Source organism: Pelecanus crispus, chromosome 5, assembly GCF_030463565.1.
Source record: "Pelecanus crispus isolate bPelCri1 chromosome 5, bPelCri1.pri, whole genome shotgun sequence".
In the NCBI taxonomy this organism is placed as follows: domain Eukaryota; kingdom Metazoa; phylum Chordata; class Aves; order Pelecaniformes; family Pelecanidae; genus Pelecanus; species Pelecanus crispus.
In genome coordinates, this window is record NC_134647.1 from 340,928 (window position 1) to 364,889 (window position 23,962).

At 38.8% G+C, this 23,962-nt stretch overlaps 1 protein-coding gene across 1 annotated transcript in view; it reads right to left on the reverse strand.

Moving 5' to 3' along the window:
• Window positions 1-1,002: 1,002 nt before the first annotated feature.
• The window catches only part of TANC1 (tetratricopeptide repeat, ankyrin repeat and coiled-coil containing 1), a 72,173-nt gene continuing 49,213 nt past the window's right edge, over window positions 1,003-23,962 (reverse strand). Inside the window, exons 12-25 of the mRNA XM_075710100.1 lie at window positions 21,512-22,119; window positions 20,016-20,124; window positions 19,677-19,799; window positions 18,536-18,772; window positions 17,693-17,878; window positions 15,608-15,686; window positions 11,823-11,956; window positions 11,177-11,300; window positions 10,880-11,055; window positions 8,281-8,413; window positions 7,321-7,412; window positions 4,893-5,039; window positions 3,267-3,367; window positions 1,003-2,373 (exon numbers count right to left, since the gene is read on the reverse strand). Coding sequence (XP_075566215.1) covers window positions 1,008-2,373; window positions 3,267-3,367; window positions 4,893-5,039; window positions 7,321-7,412; window positions 8,281-8,413; window positions 10,880-11,055; window positions 11,177-11,300; window positions 11,823-11,956; window positions 15,608-15,686; window positions 17,693-17,878; window positions 18,536-18,772; window positions 19,677-19,799; window positions 20,016-20,124; window positions 21,512-22,119 — 3,615 coding nt within the window. The 3' untranslated portion in view covers window positions 1,003-1,007. The remainder of the gene's footprint in view (window positions 2,374-3,266; window positions 3,368-4,892; window positions 5,040-7,320; window positions 7,413-8,280; window positions 8,414-10,879; window positions 11,056-11,176; window positions 11,301-11,822; window positions 11,957-15,607; window positions 15,687-17,692; window positions 17,879-18,535; window positions 18,773-19,676; window positions 19,800-20,015; window positions 20,125-21,511; window positions 22,120-23,962) is intronic.

The following is a 23,962-nucleotide window of genomic DNA, read 5'->3' on the forward strand; positions in this document are numbered from 1 at the left end:
GCTCCAACCTAACTGCACTCGTAGGAATGTCCCTACGTCTGTTTATTTTCAGAATGTTCTTGTCAATACAAACCTTATTTCCTCCAAAAACAACTTCACAACTTCATCTTGTCATACAACTGCACATACACTTTTCCTCAAACTTTCATCTTCACTCCATCAATTTCTTGGGTCATCCATAAAAACACTTACTAAACATTTCACTGCTGTACCTTTTTCCACGAATAAACAATAAATCATTTTGCTTTAAGATAGCACCCAAAGGTGATTAGATATACTATATAAAGTGCGATTATTGTTAATATGCCATAATAATTGTGTTCTTCAGTGCAATAACCAATATGGTCAAAGCCTTTCAATACACATGCAAATGTCACTGTTTATTTTACTTGATTTCTTCTAGTAACTAAAAATAGTTATATTTACATGTCAAAACATGGCCGCTTATAGTTTACTCATACACAAATTATTTATGCTTCCTAAATGTACATCATGCAACCCAAATTAGATCCCACTAGAAAAGTGATAAAATACTTTGATTTTAAAAAAAAAAAAAATCACCCATACATATACAGATCTGAGTATTATGCAGCACTCTTTCTTAACACTGTTTTGAGAAGTAAGCACTTTTAAGCATTATAGAGGCACGATTATTATGTATGTGGCAAGATGTAATACAACCAAAACCCAGAATTAAAGCCCTGTGTAAAAGGAAAGTCTTATTTAATGGTAAAAGGAAATGGGAAGGATTTCTCTGCTTGAGGTCCTAGTTTGGTGGATTGATGATCCTAACTGGCTCTTTCTACACAAATTTGCTTTTCCAGTTACTGTAACTGTCCTGTGATGGGAGGAACAGTGTAAAGTGGTTGTATCCCATGACATACTGGCCAAGATGGACAGATTGCTCAAATGCATCTGTGACCAGCCAGTGGGTATTTTGTATAGCAGTAATACCCTCTGATGTTGTGAGCTAAGTTTTACACGCCTGTAAATATACAAAATAATATTTATACATTTGATTCAATGAATGAGCGCTTTGGTTTTGTAGACGTGGCATGACTTAGGTGGCCTTCCTTACTGATGTGAGGCTGCTGTTTTGATACATCTGGGTATAAATGCGAAGCTTGTTTAGGTGCTCTGTTGTCTTGACCGTGGGCAGATATTTGGCACTTCAGCTCCTCGCGTTCTTTAGCTTGCATACCATTCTGGTTGCTATCTCCTGGGGCAGCACCAGCAGAGGAAATTTTAGTTTGGTAGTGTTTGACTGAGAACTGCTCAAAATTTGAGGCCTGAATGCCCCCAGAAGCAACGTTTGTGGATAATCCATCTGATGCCTGGGAGTGCCAAGTGCGACTGGATTGAGTATTTTGCTGCTGAAACCTTGCAGTCTTATCCATGATGCCCATAAATGGGGTATTGCGAGGTCTGTGTTCAGCAATAATACCCGGAACTTGATTAACGTTATTCTCCTTGAGTCGAACGTCTGGGCCTAGCCCCTTAATATTATCTGAAATACTGGCTGAAGTTAAGCTGCTGGTTGAGCTGGCAAGAATCATACTACTGGATGGAGAACTAGAAGAGACACCACTGGTTACAGGACTTTGCTGCCTTGCTTCACTGAAATTCATCTGAGTAGGGGCTGTTAACCTGTCAGCGGTTTTAGACTTACTTGCAAAAGAATGAGAGGAGAGATTCTCATTATGCTGTGAATGGGAACACTGGCTGGACAGAAACTTCTCACCGTACAGTTCAGAACTGGGACCTGTGGAAACACTTCCAGATGACAATGTGCTTGTCCCATCCAGATGCTGAATCTTAGAGTGCCGGACTGGCAAGGGACTTTGGGGAAGATGCTGAAAAGATGGTTGTGTCTTTGTGTTACATTGACTGCTTCCCATTTTTGATCCAGGCTGGATGGAGCTCAGGTGCTGATTAGTTTTTACAATCTGTGCCTGCTTTGTTGGCTGCATGATCAAGCCTGGCTCTCTCAGATATTTATTGCCTGTTCTGCTTTGAGGGGACACAGATCTAGCTTTCTGCTGAACACCTTCTTGAAGGGTCCTGCTGTATGATGAGGCAGCTAAGGAACACTGCAGCCTTTGTGGAGGGGAAATGGATTCATCAGAGTGTGGCAGTTCCTCCTCCCTGTCTTTAAGATTAAAATTATCATTTACACCTTGTATAATGCCCTCCTCCTCATTATCAGAGTTGTTAATTTGCTGTAGTAGCTGTGGAGACTGATGCTTCTGTTGCTGCGTTCTCTGGAACTGTTTGCATTCCTCTTCTACCCGAGCCAGGAGACGTTTTATCTCCTGATTGCTAGGACACAGCTGTGTGGCTTCACGTAAGTCAGCAAGAGCAGCAAGTAGCTTTCTGTTTAGGGGAGGAAAAGAAAGTAAACTTAATAAAAACCCAGGGCAAATCTGAGTCTCAGCATTGTCTACTACTAATCCACCTCCACCACTTTCAAAGAAATATTCTCATTTGTCATCTCATGCTGCAGGTAGTGACAATGTAAGAACCAGATGTTCTCCAAACCAGGAAATCCTTTCCTACAGTGAAAACGCAGACCCAACCCTAAACCCTTCCCCTTGTAGCATAACAGGTTTTTCAGGAGAGCAGCAGAAGTCTGCTGATAACACTAGGAACCAAAGCTTTGTCTCAGAAGCCCTTTACTTCTTTACTGTTATCTTCAGAGTAGGTAACTTGCTGAACTCTGCTTTGTGACTATTTATTGTTCTGCTTAGAAAAGACATGGTGAATCAAAAAGGGACCTCTCCCTATACTTCAACTACAGGGCTAGAGGTTGGTATTTTTCCAGCTTAAAGGAATGGTTCCTCCTCCCTCCCCTTGTTTTTATCTTGAACTGCTAATGATTCAACATACCCTGTCCTATAAAAGCACCCAGTTATTCTTGGTAATAAACAATGCAGCGTGAGAGTTTGGTGGCACACTGCTGACAGCATTCTGCTGAGTCACGTGGAGTAGCAGTCCCATTCACTTAAAACAATCCCTCTTCATATCAATTTGTTACTTTCTGGACTGCCTAGTAATTACCTAAATGAGTATTCAAGTTGCTTTTTGGATTTGGTTGGCTTTAACTGATACAGAGACCTAATACAAATGGAAAGTGCACAAGGAAAACTGTTCCTCTGCAAGTTCCAAATACAACTAGCAGAAAAGAAAAACAGTTTTTGAAAGTGTTAGGAAGTTTAAAAAAAAAAGAAAACAATCTGTGCAGACAGATGCACAGAATCAAACAGTACCTGCTGTTCCTCTTGGCTCTTGCTCTAGCATAATAGGCTTCGTAAGACCTGGGTTTCAGATCCAGTGCTTTGGTAGCAAACTCCTCAGCCATACCAAAGTCCTAATAATTTAAAAAAATGTACTTATTATACATTGACAATAAAATTTCTTTTTTGAAATTTTGGGCTGCATGCCCTTTATTCACGGTACTGCTTCAAAAGTGCAGATAGCTTATGCAGTATAGAAAGTCACCTTTATCAGTCAGCAAGAGCAGGTATTTTCTGAAAGACTGAGAACAGACCTCATCTTGCTAACCGTGCCTCATGTCTAAGAGAAAGTGACTCCGAGGCAGCTAAAAAGCAATGTTAATATAGATAAGATATGGTTATTTTCAACCCAAAGATGTTAAAATGTTAGAACAGACTGCATGTTTAGCAGGATAAATGACTACCCTCAGGTAGCAAGGCTTTAGAATGTGTTTTGAAAAAAGGCTAGTTAAAGACTTAGGAGTTTAGAGAAAACCAAGAAAAATCAGGAAATGGGTTGAACTAGTCCAGAGCTTTCTTTGATAAGGCATGTGAAATTTTTAGAGAAGAATTGCACTAGAGGTAATGTTTGGTCTTCATTTAACAAGAACACAGAATAGGAGTTTAGTAAATTGTTGGTTAAACCAAAAACTGGAATTAACAAAGCAGGATTGAAATGGGGGCAAAGAGATGGCTATGGGGAAGATGAAGGCAGAAGCAAGTCTTAATTTTTCTAACAGCCATGCACAGCACAGGGTGTTCACGATACTGAATTATATCGAGCATGATGATTCAGGAGGTTGGAAAGTATTAACACCCAAAAAACCCGTCCTGATATATCATGCAAGAGCAGAGTAATGCGATGAACTTGAGCTTTGAATGTAAGGTGATGCACTTCAGGATTAGCAGACTGTAAATGAGAGTTCATCAGTGGGATATGGTAAGAAACGCACACACATGCACTAGTTGGTCACAGAGACACTTTCTGCTGTTAGTTTGATGCAACTGAAAAAGCCAATCTCATCTAGGAAGGCATCAGGAGAGGCAGTTCTAGCACAGAAAGGAAAGGATCAGTACCGCTGGACACCTATGTTTAGAAATTCTTCAAACTGGAGCAGATGCCAAGAACAACTTGGATGACTGGGGAATTAAGAAGTTACTGTTTGAAAGGCAGGAAGAGTGTAAGGTGTATTGAGAAAATCAGAAGTTTTTGCTCTGATGGTCATTCAGGTTCTTACCAGCCATCTGATGCACTGGTGAAGAAACAACCAGCACATGCAATACCTCCGTAATAGTAGGTTATGCTGTATGATAACAAAGGGTAGCGGTGGTGGCATTTTCCATTTAGTCTTTTAAAATTACCAAAAAAATCCAGCAGTTCATAATTCCAAAATAACTGGATTACGTAAGAACAGCTGTAACAGATCCCCCACGGCAACATGCCCTCATCTCATGAGCTGTCCCCATTTGTTGACACAACAAAGCCCAATATCAGGATACAGTGAAAAGGATCCTAAGATAGCAAAAGTAAAAGTCCAAGTACAAACTCAGTAACGCAGCAGAATAGAAGTCTAAGACTCCCAGTGCCAGAGAGGCAACAGATTAACAGCACAAGCTTACATTTGTTTTTCGTCGACATCGTGATAAATTTAGGTACAATGAAACTCTCAGCTCATTGAATGCTTTCATTTCTTCTCCAAATCCTTCCCTCGGAAACTTCCTCAAGGCATACTGATAGCGCTGTGCTGCTTCCTTCATCTTACCTTTCTACAAATTTAGGGAACAAGAGACTTTTCACAAACTCTTAATATTGCAATACTGTTGCAAAAAAGCACATTCATATTTGACATCTACCAACAGGTTCTTTTCAAGTAGAAAACACACAGCCAGATTTTTTTTAAAAATGAATATATACAGTATGAATTACACTTACACACAGGGCACAGTGAGAGAACTTGCACATTAACTAGAGTTTGTGTTTGTTTCTGAACTTGCACCTTTAATGGTATTTCACCAGGATAATATTTGCATTAATACATACTATTTGTACCAGAAAAAATCATGTATGTACAAATTCATGTATGATACGATTAATTATTTCTTTCTTTCCTTATTCTTTTAAACAGAGCAGTCAAATATCTGATGATGTAGCTGATTAACACTCTAAGGCCTAGATGCTTCTAGTAGAGCACATCCTTAATCGGGAATGGTGTAGTCTGAATCAGGTGGCGGTATGGCAGAATAAGCTCTGGCGATGGAAGGGAGAGGGAGGAGGAGTCCATAAAACATTGAAACACGCAGCCCAGCTACTGCCAGATTCATGTAGGTGTCTCAGCCATCGCTGGCTGGGTAACTATGAATTTAAAGTAGCAGAAGGTCACTCTCCTTCTGCTTAACAGAGGTTGAATAAAGGTGCTAATCTGTCCCTCAGGACTACCTGAACAATCCACCCTTGCATTGGAAATATTCAGATGCTTGGAGAACATCTCCATAATAAACTGCAGATCTGAGACAGTTTTGCTAAAACCACTGAAATCCTCCTACTATGATAAGAAAAGCAAATCTTTTAGCTGACAGATGAAGAAATTCTTCTCTTTATGGATATTACAAGTTGATTTCTTTTCATAAACATTGGGTGTTTTTTACTGTTTAATACATCTTAACACTCAAAGTGGTCAAAATTTACTGTTGAAACTGACAAGGAAAATATTTAAGGTTTATCTTATTTTACTCAGCTGGAGAGCTGAAAAGTAGTTACTGCATACTGTGAGCACACTCAAATGCACGTTACTCTTCAAAATAACTATCCATGTAAAACACTTTGGCAAATAAATAAATCAAAGTATACTGGAAAAAGCTTAACAAGCTAAATGACATACGGTAGCTCTAGCAAGTCCATTCAAATAACTGTAATAAAATTAAGCACTCTAAAAATAGATAGCAACAGGGAATTCAACCTCTTGTGACTAGCTGTAAAACATATTAGTACCAAGTCCTGCCGTGTTACTCTGTGGTCTCAGGGTCTAGGCAGGGTTCAACTTGTGGAGCAACTTGAGGAGAAACTGAGGAAAATGCATTGGTGCTGGTGACATGGTGGCACCTGCTCCCTGCACAACTGCGGAGTGGCATTCAGCACACCACTGCAGGAGTGTGACTCAGGAGAGCCTTCCCAGGGATGACAGAGCTGCCTTTGCAGCATAAAATCTCATCCTTTAGGTTGAAAGATGTCCCATGCTTAAAGGTACCCGCTTGGATATGAAGCTCGAAACCCATCTCAGGATCAATAACTTGATAAATTACCCAGACGTATTCATAAGACTCCTATACGGAATTTGGGAGAAATCGAAGCAGGTCCACCCTGATTCATGACAGCCAAGTCTCAAGGGTGTCTCTTCCATACTATGCAAAGCCATTTGATACAGAACAAAGATCAGAGAGAAGGTGGCAGGTATTTGAGGGCCCTTATAAATAAAACCCTCCAGATCACAAGTCCTGTAGCTAGAACAGACTTTGAATGATGCCCATGTAAGCCACTCAGCACTGTGTTGCACTAGTGAAATAACACAGGTGTATCGCACAGTTTACAAAAACAATTCCAGCCTCTCTTCTGAGCAATATATCACCACTAGTAAAAAGAACGTATCAAAAGAGCTGTCACTTCCCTCATTATATATTTAAATAGCACACAAAAGAACATTATCCTGAAGAAAAGGATATGCCTAACTGTCACTTAATTCAACCAGGCACTTCCAAACAAGCACCTTACATTCTGAATTGCTCTTAAGAAGCAACTGACTGCTAAAATGTTCTCAGAGCAACTTGCTCAACGGAAAGAAAATGTACTTAATATTTATTTATTTTACACAGGAGTTTTCAATGATTCTTTTCCATGGTTCTCAAGATTTCTTGCTCTCATTCCCAATGTGAGAGGATGTGCAAGTACACATCTTGTTTGAACAGAAAAGGAGGTATAGAGAACTTTAATCTACCTTCAGACAAGAGTCCAATTATAACGTTCTGCTATCAGAAAAGATAAAAATCTACCTACTTTGTACAGTGTATTTCCTTCTTCCATCAGCTTCTGCAGCAGAATAAGGAGAATATCGGGTTTTGAGGTGGCCATTGCCCATGCTGCATTTCCTGCAAGTTAAATTTTAAGGATCTCTGACAAAAGGGAAGGAAGTGTGTTTCTGGTATCTAATCACACTAGAAAGCCTAATCCTACTTCAGTAGATATTCCACCTGCATGGAACTACTATTATTATGATTATGTGCACATATATTTAAAATACATATATATCCCTACCTGCCCCCTGCCACCCCACACAGATAGCAGCCAAATATTAAATAGTCTGATTCATTTTACCCCTGGTCTAAAGCCAGTATAGGACAGTATGAAAGTCATGGTAAAGTTCAGGCCTAAGTACGGATCTGTATTTGATCATACTTAGTACCCAAATAATAATAAATGATGACTTAAAGGTACTACAGATTCAATAATTATCACGTACACAACTGCACCATCTACTTGCCTACTGATAATACACGATTTGGACATGTATTTTTTGCCCACCCTTTGCAAAAATGTATTATTCTATAATTTATTAGAAGAATGTTATTTAAATGTAAAACTTCTTAATATAAATTGTTAATAGTGTCAGAATTAAGTATCACTAATAGCGTAATCATCATTTTCTTGTTTAAGTATATCACGATAGAGTAACCATGTAAAGACCGAGTCCCCCAGACCACCTCATCAACATATATCAAAGAAAGGAATACAATAAAATTACTTGCATTTCCTCACTTCTGAAGTGAGTCTTGAGTGTCTGCCTTTAAAAGAAAGAGATCGATTCCTACTGAGTGGGCGTCTGCAAACCATACAACCTGCAAAAATCTAGTGTGTATTTCGACATTTATTTATTTAATCTACTCTACAGAAATGACAGCAATTCTAGCAGAGCAGATATTCAGTTGTTTCTCTTGAGTTTAGGATAGTTTTACTAACCTAGTTTAGCTCCTTTTCTCAGTAGCATAACCACTACTGATGTATTACGACATCCAATAGCTCTGTCCAGCGGCCGCATGCCACTGTGGTCAACATGCTCAATCATTGCTCCTTTCTCTACCAAATACTGCACCTGTGAAAAGAAACAGAACAAGCCTTTTAACAATATTTTCAGTAGGAGAGGCAGAACAGTGATATATTTAAGCTACCACCTAATCTTCCTTGAAGTATACTGAGTATACGCTCCAGAGTATGCTAAAGCCGTTTTAAATCCATTGAACTGAATCCATTGAAGACAAGCCAGCATGGGAATACTATCAAACTGCACCGAAGAGCTGCAGTTAGGGAATTAAAAAAAAAAAAAAAACAACCAAAACACCAAACACCACCCAAATTCCTGGCTGTACCTGTGTCAGAAAAACACTAAGACCAACATGTTATGCTTGTTTCCTTCTTCGTTCATGTTCTCCATGCCTATATGCAGACATGGCAACTCAAGCATAAAGGCAGTAAGCTCAGATGAAAACAAGAGTAGCAGCATAGGCCCTGTGGTTCAGCTTCAAGTACACCGTAACACTACAATGACAAGCATGAAGTGCCATAACAGAATATGCTCCTAGTGTAGGACACAATGCTATACAAATACAATAAACAGAAAATACACAGGCTACTATCATGTAATGCGAGAGATTTAAAACATTCTAGTTAACAGTGTAAATACAAGTTATGGTGCTGCAAGTGGTAATGCAAATCACATTTATAATTTTCTTCTTTTCTTAACCATTTATTATGACAGCCTAACACTGCAGTTGGACATAAATGCAGCAAATGTAAAATGCAGCAAAGGCAAATAAGGAATTTTAAGAAAGCAAAATAAGCATGCCAGACACCATCAGCTTCCACCAAGCATTCACCAAGCATCCAGAGCAACGGAGAAATTCTAGTAATTGTCCATCAGCAATACTAATTAAAATTGCAATACATAGGAAATGACAGCGATGGCAGGTTTGATGGAAGCAACAGTTCTTTCACATAACCATTGCTTGCCCAAATGTGACTGGCAGTAATCTAGCATGGCAAGAGGCATTAACAATCCTTCCCACTGGCAGGCCCCCAAGACCCGAAGGTGCTGGCCTGCCGAGTGATTGCTTAGTTAGTGTTATGGCACCTCTGTCTGCCTGTCGCCCTAGCACAAAGGCCAGGCTGTTCAGCCGTATAGACTGGCCACATCAGCAGTGCATCAGGTGAACTGGCAGCTGGTGAACTCCAATACAATAACCTGTAGTAAAAGTATGCACAGGAGTCTGGATATCCCTCATTCCCAAGCAGGAAAGAAGTCCCTCTTCAGGTACCCAGTGTGACCTAGAAAAATACTTGCAGTGGCAAGAATAGCTCCATGATGTGACTTCTGAAACCTGTTAAAGCCAGTACAGAATCTAAGGGCTTATTTACAATTTCAAGTTAATTCTGACTAAGGGTGAATGGGACTTAAAGTGTTATAGGAAGTTATACTGTATGGCAGCATTTTTATTCAAGAACTGCTGTTTTTCTCAGATTTGAGCATGCCCTTCCATGCAGTTTGAGGAAACCGTATTCCTATTTGGTCAGGCTTCTGAATTGTGCTTAATTACCGAGTTTTGAAGCATGAGAACAAAAATATGCAATCACTTCAAAAATCTGTAATTTTGAAGATAAATCACAGACTTTAAACTTATTGTATACTTTTGATCTCAGTTACAGGCATGGTCCATTTCAAATTTAGAAAAACTTCACCTAAAATGCCTTAAATTCTTGCACTGTAAGATTTATTATAGAGGAAGAAGGTAGTATGTGAGAAAGGTACTGGACTGAAAAAGGAACTTCAGTTGACCTATTTCTGAAATGAGCTGTGGCACAAACTGAGAAATACTGCATTCACACCTCAAGCCTTGTATTCCCATCCATATAGACTGGATAGTAACAGTAACACTGACATGTGCTCAGTGCCGTCTTCACAAGATGAAAAGCATAAGGATTTCTAACAGTTCTCTCCCTGTCATGCAAAGCATGTAAGATGCCTATCAAAGACAAGTAATGCTGCCTTATGATGGAGAAGCAAAATCTTTCTGCATTTCACCTATTCTGACAATAATATTCTTCTTCCTACATCTCTTGGGGTCTCTGTTCCACTAAGACACCCAACTGACTGGGACCCTGTCAGGTTACCTTGATGGGTTTGCAGAGGCTGAAAAAAAGATATTTTCCTTTTATGTCCCACAGGCTTTTTTTGTTTTTTTTTAATTCCAGTTCATCCAAACACAGAAATTGTAAATGCTACTTTTTATTGAGATTTAAAACACTCATGATGAAGTACAACAGCACACTGTAAAACGTAACGGCATAATGCTGGCCTTTATCACAACTACCTCAGTACTAAAACCTTATCTAGAAAATGCTTGTCTGAGTAAACACTTGCACTGCAGTTAAGATGCTAGCAGTGTTCTTGGCTGCTTCCTCAAATTCCCTTCCTATTCTGGTTGGCAATATTTTTTTCTAAGCTTTGTTTTGTATTATGAAAATTCAATACACACTGAGTTTTTCTACTGTTAGTTCTACTTACAATATCAGCATCTCCATAAAAAGCTGCCAGGTCTAGAGGTGTCCGGCCATTTTTGTCTGTCTGATCAGTTGTTGCACCTTTCTCAACTAAATATTGAACCACTTCCCTGTGGCCTTTTAGGCATGCCCAGCTCAAAGCCGTCAGTCCTTCTTTGTCCAGAGATGAAATAGTTGCCCCTGTAAAATGAGAATTAACTTTGTTATGAAGATGTCCTGTTTAATAAGCCAGATTACCTAACTCACACAGATGCAGTCTCTGGTACAGCTGTGCAGCCTTGAGCCACTAATTATTTTCTACCTTCAGAAAGCAGAAATTCCACAGTGCTCAAATGTCCTTCACAAGAAGCCACCATAAGCGGAGTTCGGCCTTGCTTGTCGCTTAAATTCACATCAGACCCATGCTCCACTAGAAGTTTAGCAATCTGAAATAGAAAATAGCGATTTAAAAATAAATTGGCAGATTTAAATTTTAGCCATAATAGCATGAACTCTTAAAGAAGAGGACTAAGCTGTTTTTTTACAGCAGTCATTGAGAAATCCTGCGCAACTCCAGCCTTAACTGTTTGCAGTTCAGGGCCTTCTCCTGACGGGAGTGGCCAGCACGAGGAAGGCTCCTGACTCTCAGGTTCTCTCTCCGTTAATACAGAGGCAGTATAGAGGATCTGAAATTGCCTCTGTTCTTGGTCTAGGAAATAAAAATATTTTAACTCCCATGTATTATTTTTCAGGTATACTATAACTAAGGTTGCCATGCAGCCGATGTACTTTTGAATCCTTTGTATCACTTTAAATAACTTAAACAGTGACCCTCTGAACATATCCCTTTGAAGTCGATGCAAATGCGTGTTAGAAAATTTACACTAATTTATTGCAGGACTAGAGATCGAAGGAATCAAGGACTGCTTCCCAAATGAATTAATTTAATGCGCGAAGATGTGTCAGACCTGCCAGTGCCCCTGCCGTACTGCACAGAAAAGTGGAGGAATTCCCCTCCTATTAGCTCTCGTCACAACTGCTCCGTGTTCAAGAAGTAATTCGCAGACTTCCAGTTTTCCTCTTCCTGCAGCAGCTGTCAGGGCTAAAGAAAGCATTTTCATCAACATCATCTCTGAGCTGTTTTACCCCATCTTTTGACACATGCCAATTATGTGAGTGTTACTGAATCCCCCATTTTTTCAACTCAGCTGCTCCATAAGATTTTCGTAACACAAATGAATTAGTCAGAATCAGGTTAAGTCAATAAGCCACAGACATTCTCTGGTAAATAAAAAAATTATTCTCAAAGATAACAACTGTGTCACGTGCATAGCTTTTAGGTTAAAAGGAATCTTTATGAAAATGTTGGATAAACCCATCAGCCTGAGGCAGTTCTCGTTCCTTTTTCATTAATCATTTTTTTCATGACAAGAAAGCTTCTTCTCTTTCCATCAGGCCCTTGACAAAGATGAAGATGACAACGGTTCTGGGAGTCAACAGAGGGACTGTAACTCAAGTTTCAGGAACAACTGTTTACTCCATCCCTAGCAGTGATGTATTACCAAGCATCAGATATTTAGATCTCTGCAGAAAGCCTGCATCTTGGACAATTTACCTTCATTCTGCACTATTTAAAAATGTTTTCCCTGGTTTTCATGGTGAAAAACACAGTAGGTTATCAATCCATAGTTCTAATACCTGTGCGTTAACTCTTGCTCTAGACTTCAAGGGATTACTGTACATTTTCCAGTACACAAGAGACATCAACATTCTAATTCACCTTAAAATCTTTTTTGAACTGAACAGTATATGTTGTCAAGAGTGAGTGCTCTTGACCTCTACCTAAAACGCAGTAACCTTGCAACTTTTAAACAGATAGATACTACTATCAGAAGACACCTTTCCAGCCCTGGCTGAAAACACCCGAGTATCGCAATTGCACGCACACCTGCACACGCTGGCGATGGAGCAGCCCAAGACAACATAGCAGCAAATGTGTCCAGGTAGCGCAATAATAAAACCACCGATAGGATCTTTATTTCATACGTTCATAAGACACAAATTACTGCACATCTATGTTCACAATATATGGCTTTATGAGAAAGCAGGTAATTTCCACATGTTCAGCCCTAGCATTTTGTGAGTCTACTCAGTACCACAGCGCTGAAGCGTTGCTGTAAGTCTATACGTTTAAACAACTTGTCACCTTCTCCTATAGCTTATTATACTCCTTGCTTTTCACTGTGACACTCATTGAAGCTTGAAAATAAAATATTTTCCCAATCATGATTCTTTCTGCTCTTCCATTTGGCTTGCATCAACTTCTTGTGTGTTTTAAATGGAGCTTGAAATTAAAATAGGGTTGTTTGTTGTTTGTGTTAAAGCATCATCAGTAATGTCAACACTGTTTAGAAAATGAGTTCATATGCTAACTTCTGCAAGAATCAGCAAAGGCCTTGCCCCTCCATTTTCTAAATCCTAATACCGTATATTTTCCAGTAAGAAGAGGGTCAAATTGTGAATTTCTTGTTACTCAGGTTTAGGATTTTCAAACATGATAAAGTAGAGTTTTTAAAAATTCCAATGGATGCTGAAAGTAAATGAAATTACAAACACCACAGGAAGCAGTAAATTCATTGTTTCTTTTAACAGCAATATCTAACCCATTCACTCTTCACTCACTGATACTTCACTTTGTTACAGTTAAGTCAACTGTTTAGATCTGAACAACTGGAAAAGTAACTGTTACAGATAATCAACATTAAACGCAAACCAAACTATCTTATTCTAAAAGGTCATGTTTCTTATTCTGTCAGTACCACCATTTTTAGTTCCTGGTGTAACTAACACTACAGCAACAACACACCTCCCTATACCTTATCCAGGTATAAGAAGACTAAACAAGTCCTCCAGTCAGCTTAAACAACATCAGGACTAAACCCTGCTCAGGAATTCCAACATTCTACTCAGAAAGATCACCTCTGATACGCCTAATGGTACTCTGCAAAAGTCGAGTGCAGCCAAAATGATGCTATTTTCTACCATTTTTACTAGACAGTAAGTAATGCTCCAAAGTAGCTAATCTGTATAGAACATATGCGGCTGGAAAAACATCTGAGAGCTGTCTTTAACCTAAGATCATCTGTTCCAACTAAGACATAGTAAAGTAGATTTTGACAAGGTTAAACTAAGGAAATTTAGAAAACAGGCTTAAAAGTCTCCCACCCCTACATCCTCTCATTTCATGTGTTACATGACTTTTTTCATCTGCTCCCCTTTAATTTACTATTTAACTTGCCCTGAACCTGTACTTCATACAGACATGGCCTTCAGCTACATTAATATGATAAAATATTGGGAATGACAATGATGATTTCCAGCCATCTTTCCCTCTAAACGATTCACAACATAAAATGCTATTGAAACAGCCTCCACAATGAGCAGAACCACCTTAGGATTCATGTAGATAGCAGCAGTACAAGTATACGAACAGAATCAAGCTCTTCCTGAATTACGTTGCTATATGAAAAGGAAAGATCTTTAACGTTGTTCTGTGCTGTTTCAAGGTGCAATGGATTTTCCCGTTTTAAAATGGGCACTCACAAAACACCGCTCCTCACTCCATCTGCCTCACACTTGTACGTTTTATCAGTACCCAGTTCCATGTCACGTCCCAGTTACCAAACAGACAGCAGAGACCCACGCAGCACCGTGCCAATGGAAGCTCACCCGCACACGCAAAACTCTGAAGGTTCCAGCAGCATGGAAGTCAGCATCCTTTCCACATAAAGTTTTTTACCTTCAATAACTGAAGAGTGATATTTCATGTAACGCCAGTCCTGTGGCTATTTTGCCTCACTCTATGTGTTTTTCTTGTCCCGCACTTTAACTACTCTACCTCAGAGCGCCCAAAAGCGCCACAGGAACTGCTGGCAGTTCTCTCGACTCGAACCTTCACCTCCATCGCAAGTATGGACTGCATAAGGAAGCACGCACTTAATGAGTAAATGTTCCCAGTACCTTAAGCAAGAATTTCAATACAAAATGCTGACAAGAAAATATTAAAGGAACATTAATTTAGAAACAGATGTATGTTTTTTGGAATTCACTGGACTTGCAACAAGAGTTTTGTATGTGCATAGGAATAAAGAACATTTGCTCCTCCAGTATGCGAAGAGGATACTGGCAATCATTAAAAAAGACTGCTTTCCCACCTGCTTGTGCAATCTCAGCTGTTTAAATGGAATCGAGATGCTACTCATATGGTAAAACAGGAAAACTTTCAGCTGCAGGCTGCAGTTTACAGTCTGTCTTTAAAAAAAAAAAAATTGGCATTTCCCATACATACAAAAGCATGTCTTTTCATCCATTGCCTAATTAGAACACAAGGCAATTGCCTAGCATTTCCTGCAAACAAATGACATTTTAAAAAAAAAGTTCTCAGATAATCCTATGACATTCTACACTGAAGCTTGAAGCACTGTATTTCCACAGACAATGTTCAATTTAATTAGAAAGTCAGTAATTTACAGTAATTTTAATATAAAAACCTCTTCTTTTCCATACATGAGATGAGTACATTTAGTGAGTTAAAAACTCTATACTTATGCTTATAAATTGCATTTTATTATTTAAACTGGTATTTTCCCATGACTTTTATCACAGAAAATTAAATTTTAAAAAAGCAAAATTAAAAACTTTTACTTCTTAAATGAGCAACTCTAATTAGGGAAAATATGAGAAAGGAAAATACCTGTTTCTCCCCACAAGGCATCAGTCTCATTGACGTCTACTTCGTGCTCCTTTTCAATTGTCAAGATGTAACAAACCACCTGTCAAAACCAGTTAGCAGAGATGCAGTGAGTCGCAAAAACCATCAGCTGCCACTTGCAAGATACAGCACCAGATAGAAGACTTAAAGCAAGTGAGAGTGCTTCTCTCTTAATGCATATGAATGAAAGAAAATTAATATTGCTCAAAATACATCAAAGCAAGTTCAGTATGATTTTTACTATGACTTGAAGAAGACTGAATGCTATTGAAAGCAGTTTAAAAAAAAAGTCCAGTGCCCTTCTGTGAATTGGTTCAGGGAGTTTCACATGATTATGATTTAATGAGCTCCTGTGTGATGTACATATACCAGAATAATCAAGACAAACAATGCCAAAAATAATAAAAAAAAAGCATCCTAGTTCAGTGAGGAAATTCCATATTGTCTAAATTGAAGGGGGGAGGGGGGAAGAGAGTATTTGCATACATATTGTAGAACAGGGATTCCTATGTTTTTCCTTTTACATTGTTCATATCTTAGCTGTTTTTCAGAATTTCTTCACAGTATGGTTTAAGCATACATTGTTAAATGCTAATTTTTAAACTTGAGACAAGGTATAAATTAAGTTTTATTGTGTTTTTATATTACTAAGGAAATCTATGTTTTGTAGCCACCTGCTAGTAAAAGATTATTAAATTTAAACCTCTGCTACTGGCTATTTTAAGCAAATTTTCTAATGGGAGACACGGTCACTGAGACTGCAGCAAGCAGGTAAGGGAGTAGAATCACATTAACAAAAAGTTTGGATGCTACGGGAAAACACAAAGGTAGGAAAGGAAAAAGTATATGGGTATTTTCGGGCTGTGTGAAAAGTGTTGTATACAGTATATGGAAAAATCCTAAAATTCAACATGCTAGAATATAATTTATTTAAAATTCATGAAACACACAAGCTTTTTTTCTAGCTAAGAAGAATTAAGCTTCTTATTGTCCTAAAAATAGAGAAAGATGGACATTTTCAGGTAAGAGTAAGTATGTATGATTAATGTGATCCATTTTGTTGATATTCAGGAGTTGACTGCTTTCATTTAATCAGTGAATAGCAAACAAGAACTTTTATGAGTGAAGGAATTATCCATTAATTCAAATTAATCATACTTCAGAATCCTCAAATTTATATTGTGAGACAATCATGGCTTCTATATCATATAATAAATTAATTGCACATAGACATTTCTACATTTGAATCATGTAAACAACTTTAAAGATCAGATTCCCCATCTTATAGCAAAGAGAAAAACAGATTTAAAAGTAGTAAACATTGAAATGGTTTTATTGAAGAGATTTTAAGTTTCCACTTTTGGCACATCACTTACAATACATACACAGGAAATTCCATCAGCCTAGTGTAATCGTTATTCAAGTATCTTTACTTACTGATCACTTTTATATCAAGGTTAAGATTTATTTTCCCAATGAACATAAAACATACTTGTATTATCTAAATGTCTAAAGCATTTTGAGTATCTCTTATGTATCTCTTTAGTTTTAGTGTTCCTTTTTACTGAATGCTACTGTAATGCTGACAAACACTTCTTTTATCACATACACGCACAACCCCAAATTTCTGTCTGAAGTGACATTAAGCCAAAGTAAGCCAAAGTCTGTAACTCGACACGTGCATCAGGTTAAAAAGTTAAGCGTGTGCAAGTATGTGCAATGTACAATTTGGTACACTATGAAAAAAAAATTTCAACCTGAAGTAGAAACATACTAGGGTGGGTCACTGATACCGAATACCGTCGTTGCCACTAGAGATTTAGGACAACTTCCAAGAACAGTGAGGAAAAAGTAGACAGAAAATTACATATAAACAAATCCCAAAGCAAATGTTATTGGCTAATTAACTACATCATTTAAAACAGCTGCTAAGAATGCATACTACTTTAAATATCAGAAGTTTCAATAGTTCTGCTTTCCAAACCTCTCTTAAAAATAGCTGCAAGCACTGTTGTACAATTCTGACACTTCAGACATTTCAAAATCTGTTTGAATTTATCAACCTACCTGACAGTGTCCCATACTGGAAGCTGCTGTTAATGCCTGTTGTAGTGCGTGGCTTTTTCTTAGTGAATTTTGTTCTTGGGAAGGAGTTACCCAAACAACATTGAGCAAGTACTCAAGGATATCACAATGCCCTCTCAATGCACTGTGTACCAAAGCACACTGGCCTTTCTTGTCTACATAGTCAGCCTGCATTGGGGAAAGAAAAAAAAAAAAAATGTTCAAAGTTAAAAAGTCTAGTGGATGGCCATGGAGAGGAGAAGCTCCTCAGCACTGCAAGAGAGCAAATGTCACTCCTATCTTCAAGAAGAGCAAGAGGGAAGATCTGAGGAATTAAAGGCCAAATAGCCCCACCTTAGCTGCTGGGATGGTGATGGAGAAACTAATCCTGGAAACCATTTCCAAACACATGAAAGACAAGAAGGTGACTGGCAGTAGTCAGCACGGGTTTACAAAGGGGAAATCATGCTTAACCAACCTGACAGCTTTCTAAAATGAGGCGACTGGCTCGGAGGATGTGCGGAAAGCTTTGGATGTTGTCCACCTCGACTTTAGTAAGGCTTCTGACACTGCTCCCATAACATTATCATGGACAAGCTGATGAGGTACAGGCTATGTTAACCACACAGTGAGGTGGACCCAAAACTGGCTGAGCAGATGGGCCCAGAGGACTGTGATCAGTGGCACACGGAAAACGCTTCATGGAAGTCTGTGTAGATGAGCTAGACTCCCCGTCTTCAAGTCTATGTGTGTTAATTATGTAATTATGTAATCAACAACAGTTTTCTTAGGCCTTTGCATGACACTTTTGCTTGCAAACATTGCAATCTTCGTGCACCAGCTTACCTTTGCACCTTTTTTGCACAGCAGTGAAACTATGTTCATGTGACCTGCAGCGGCTGCATAACTAAGTGCTGTCATCCCATTTTCTGAAGTTCCATCAACAGCAGCTCCAAATTCTAGTAAAAGAGTGACCACTTCTTCATGTCCAAGGTGCGACTGAACACACAGCACTGGAGCATTATTTAATACTTCAGTCCTGTAATTCACATTTGCTCCTGCCAAGATCAGCAGCCGACTCACCTGAAATTTAATTTAAACAAAACATTTTTTTCCTCAGATTTGTCTGAATTTATTAAGAGACTTTAACATCTTGATTCAGGAACTCATATGTTACTCCCTAATTTTGATGCAGATTTTATTGGCAGACATCAACTCTATCACATATATAGCAATATGAAAGTTTAAGATCATCTGTTAGCAAATAAATGATTGTATTACTGAGCTATGTATTCCTAATACAAGACTCACCTCTCCCCTGAAATTCGCTACTCTCTCACCACAATTTCATCTGTTGTAACAGTAGGATTTTTGAAGGTGTGACTCAGTAGTATTCTGCAGATTTATGTAACTGACTCCATTAATAGAGAACCAGATTGCATAAAAAGCAATCCCAAAGAAATTGTAAGAGCATGCGTGTGTGCGCACGTGCACACAAATTTCCAATCAAAAGGCTTAGCAGTTGGCTAAAATTGCAGCTTGTCAACTTGGATTTCCCTATCCATAATCCAAGGATTCAAATAATAGTGCAAAGTTCTGGCATTTTACATCCTTTCACTCTCACAGTATTTCCCCTTTTACAACTCCCTTGATACTTCCCCATACAAGAAAATACGGCTGAACTCCACCCCGCAAGTCAGGGGGTACATTTGACCCCCTGAAAATGCATCCACACACTTATCTATGCTACAGAGCACGGTTACCTCAGAATCACGGTGAAACCCTTCTTTCCATCAAAACTATCAAGGAAAACTTATTTGGACTTTAACAGCTTAAAAAAGTACATGAAGACTTGTTATAAAGGAGTTCAGTTACAGATGCATAGTGGTGGCTTTTTTTTCTTCACATTAATTTCAACATTCGTCAATGGAGTCACAGCAACAGTGGCAGATGAAGCACTGATTGCACATGAATGCTTATTTCTTACCTTCACATTGGGTGTATAGATGTTTCTCAGAGAAGCAAGGGCTGCAGAGAGTCCATCAGTACTATAACCAATCCACAAGGCTTGAAGATGACTGGAAGAAATTCCAGTCCTTTTACTGAGACCCTAACAGAAATGAATGACAGGAAATCACTCCATAGGATTAGAAATACTATTTATATCTACATCTCATCAGTACAGAGAGAAGTAACAATTTTGTTTGTTAGCACTACCAAGTATTTTGCATAAGCTTCTAAAATATTATTAAAGCAACTCAGAGGAGAATCTCTAAGACGCATCCATATGAATAGATCATAAACCTATTAAAGCTGTAAGCTTTACCTTAAAAATGTGAGCTTTAAGTATATGATGACCAAGTTCCATAGTTTGTTGGCGGTTTAACTTTCCCTCTTGTCGAGAAAACATGAAAGCCAGTAGAGCATGTCCATTCCTAGTAAAAGGAATTGAGAGAACTGCTTTTACAACTATACTTTCAGTAAATACCCTAACACATCTGTATGTCTGTCATAATAGTGCAACTTTCTTTGTCAAGACTACTGAAACATATCATTACACCTCAACAAAATTTTTTCCATAACAAAATAATACAAAGAGAAAAGAGGCAATTTCAAAGCTGAAACACACGCCTAGTATTTCTCTACTGTCACCTCACAAGAGGCCCATGTCAGAACCAATGCAGCTTTGGACAACAATGTGCATATCGCTCCCCTTTTGTCTTGTTTCACCTCACGGTCAGAAACTTCAGGTATCTCAGATAAAACCCAATCCTTTCAGAAGTAGAAGATCTGAATCCTTTTGAAATTTGACATAAAAGGTGTATGTAGTAATTCTACACCTACATTAGTTGGTTGTCAGTGTTCTACGAAACAGTGGAAACAGCATAACCTTGAGAAAACAAGGTTATCACATACTATACATTCATCAGACTATATACTGGAACTGGACAATAACCATATCCTAGTTAGACTATTCATCTGGGGGATGAATTTGTGTGGGGCTTCTCACCCCATCTTCCGAAATTTCTGAACAGCGCTTTTCAGAAATGGAAGCTTTAAGCAAGACTAGGCAACATGCTGCCTTCGGTTAGGGCACGCACTGTGCATCAGGTGCTCAGTGGGCCCAGGGTGCCGCTAGCAATGGTGCAAAACGGTAGGGACCAAACAGTCTGCAACCCTGATAACTCCACCTACTGAACTGGTTTTGTGAAATCTGCTCGAAAGCACAGAGAAGTCTTGGGTTGGTGATAATTTTAAATGTCAGCATTATTTTTTTGTAAAAACAAAAAACCTAAACCCATGGGGAATATGAAAAAAGTGGAAGATGCAGACTGTGAGAACGTGCACGTACAGTAACAGCTTACTCTCTCCAATTTAACTAATTCATGCTCTCTAAGTCAAAGAAGGTGAGATGGAACAAACTGAAACAATGCCATGAAGATACAGTTATAGAATTAAATGTCTTAATATTTTTATGTTTAAAAAAGCCCAAATGATCTGTTCTTTCTATTCCTGCACTCTAAAGAGACAAGGTGCTGCACATAATTCTCAACAATTTTGCTATATTAATAACAACACAATACTCTCATTTCCCCATGAAGATAGCAAAGTCAAATGCAAATTTGCAAATTCTACAGTGTCAATTATGCATTGTAACCTCTGATACTACTGGTCAAATCTACATATATAGAAGTTTTCATTTTGGAAAAAATTAGGCATGCTTGTGTTTTAACATTACTCTTCTCTCACTGATTGTTGCAACCAATTATATAAAACATGATAGCAGTTATTTGAACATAATATACTGCAGGTTTCATTTACCTTGGCTCACATAGGAAGTCAGTATTTTCACCGTCTGCTCTCCAAACAAGCCATTCCCTGAAGGAAGGATGGCAGAACATACGTGTTTTGTCACGTCTTTTTATCAGAAAACATGAAAGGGCTTCCATCCTTTGGCTGAAGTCTTCCCATTGTTGTTCACCATTTATCTGGCCTGCATTAATAGCTTGGAAAATCTGGTCATCTGTCATGGGATGCAGGGATGCCAGTGCCACATTTAATATTGGCAGAGCTCGCTCAAAAGCGGAGTTTGTCATAAACTTCATATTGCACTGAAGTAAGTACAGTTCCGATAGAGACACTGGAACAACTTTGTAGCTTGCACTTTTGATTACTAAGTGACCTTTTTGGAAAAGATCCAGAGTGAGTTTCAAATAGAGATAAGATCCCAGGCTTCTCATGATCAGGTGGTTACTCACTTTCCCAATAATAGCTGCATCAGCTTTTCCATTTAAAGATATGTTGTTTATAATTTCCTGGCTGTTATTAATTCTGTACTGAATGTAAGCATTCAAGTCCTCATGAATGTCTTTGTTGTCTGGAAAATTGTCCAGGGATATTGCAAGAAAGGGCAGTGAACTTACCACTTCCTATGGGGGAAAAGGGGGGAAGGGGAAGAGAGAAAAAACCACACAGGCATTACAGTATTCCAGCACTGAAAACTCAGCGATGCATCTTTGCTATATTTCTCTTCTGTAATGAGCACCAGACAGATTAAAAAGAAATTCAGCATCTCTGTGATGGCTTTGCAAATATTGTCCCCTGATAACAGGTAGAACAGTATTTCTACATTTCATCATTTTTCATAGTAAGGTCTCAAATATTTTACTGTATTTTACTGACCAAGCTCAGCAAGGCAATTGAAGGGGATGAGCTATAGAAATGATCACTTCAAAATTAAGGGAACAGAAAACAGTTACGGGAATTGCACCCTAAGACAGGCCAGGGGAAGGAGGGAGGTAAAAGGAATGATCTGGTAAGGAGGAGCGATTTAAGAAATATCTCAAATGACAAGAGAGAAAAGAATCTCCTCATCATTACATCTTCCAGTAGCAAGGTACCAGAAAGGTACCATCCACACAGCCCCATTTCGTTTGAAGCAAGTACCAAGTATGGCACAGTCAGACACTTCAGCAGGTTTACCTGAACGCATTTTTATGTTATGTCACACACAACACGTTCATGTTTATGTAAATGAAGATCCAGAAGAACTAAAACTACGTAGAGGCACATATCAGAAGGTTTTAACAAACTTCTCAACACTTTCACAAAACAAAAAGGAACCCCCTATTCCACTTAAGTAGTCACATGGATTTCAAAAAGCTGGACTTTCAGGGCTAGTGAGATGTTTTGGTCACAGATGCACACTTCTCCAGACAGGAGTAGTCCCTACTACAGAAATCCCTTGTAAAAAAAAAAATTTAGTTGAGAACTGAGCTCTTCAGCCAGTTAAACGCTTGGAGTCCTAGTGGCCAGAAGGCAGATACGAACTAAACTCTCAGACGGCTGTGCTGAAGCACAGCTGCACCTCAACATTGCCGAACCAGACTTCACATCAGCGCTGTCTTGCACCTTGTCGGCTTGGTTGCACAGAGCAACTCTGGAGCCACCTGCCTACTTCTGTCCAGGTACACTCGCAACTGCGTTTAGGAAACAGCTACTGCAGAGCTGGACTTCAGCCCTCCTTCAAGCCGTCTTTGAGAACGACGGATGCCTAGTCAAGAGGCAGTGCAGGACCGGTAGAGTTGTATCTCAAGCACTGTCAAAATATATAAAGGGTGCTATCTCAGAGACACGGTGAAAGACTAAAACAGACACACCGTCTTTTTTAAACTGAAATGAGCTGAAGGCGACTATCTTAAAATAGCCTGACTAGGGCTGGAAACAAAACCAGAACTTTGTTCAGAACGTTGCTGTCCAGCACAGAAAACCAGGAATTCTGTATGGCCTCGCTTAAACAGTCTCAGGATTTCTGCAAATGCCTCTTAGCTGCTTAATTCTGACAAAATGCTTTAACCAGAAGTTTTGTGGCTGGGTTTTTTCAGGGGCAGCAAACAGATGAAGAGATGCAGAGAGATCAGTGGTAATAAGGACAGAAATCGATCTCATCAACATAGATACTGGAACTGTGGCTTATCCCTTCCTAAAAAGTGAAAATGCAGAGCCTAATACTAGCAGAAATACACTCCAACATGTAAACATTGAAGCCAGAATCACTATGGGCTTCTAATTACTGGGGTTTTTTTTAAGCTTTCAATCATTCATTTGCCCATTTCACCCTTGAAGGCCAAGGAAACATATGCTGATTTCACCGCTTCTTGTGTTATTAATTCTTGCATACTCAAGAAAGTGATTAAAAAAAAAAAAAAAAAAAAAAGGCCTCCAATATCATACTTGTGCACTGTAAAGAAACATGCAACAACAAAGAAAGGA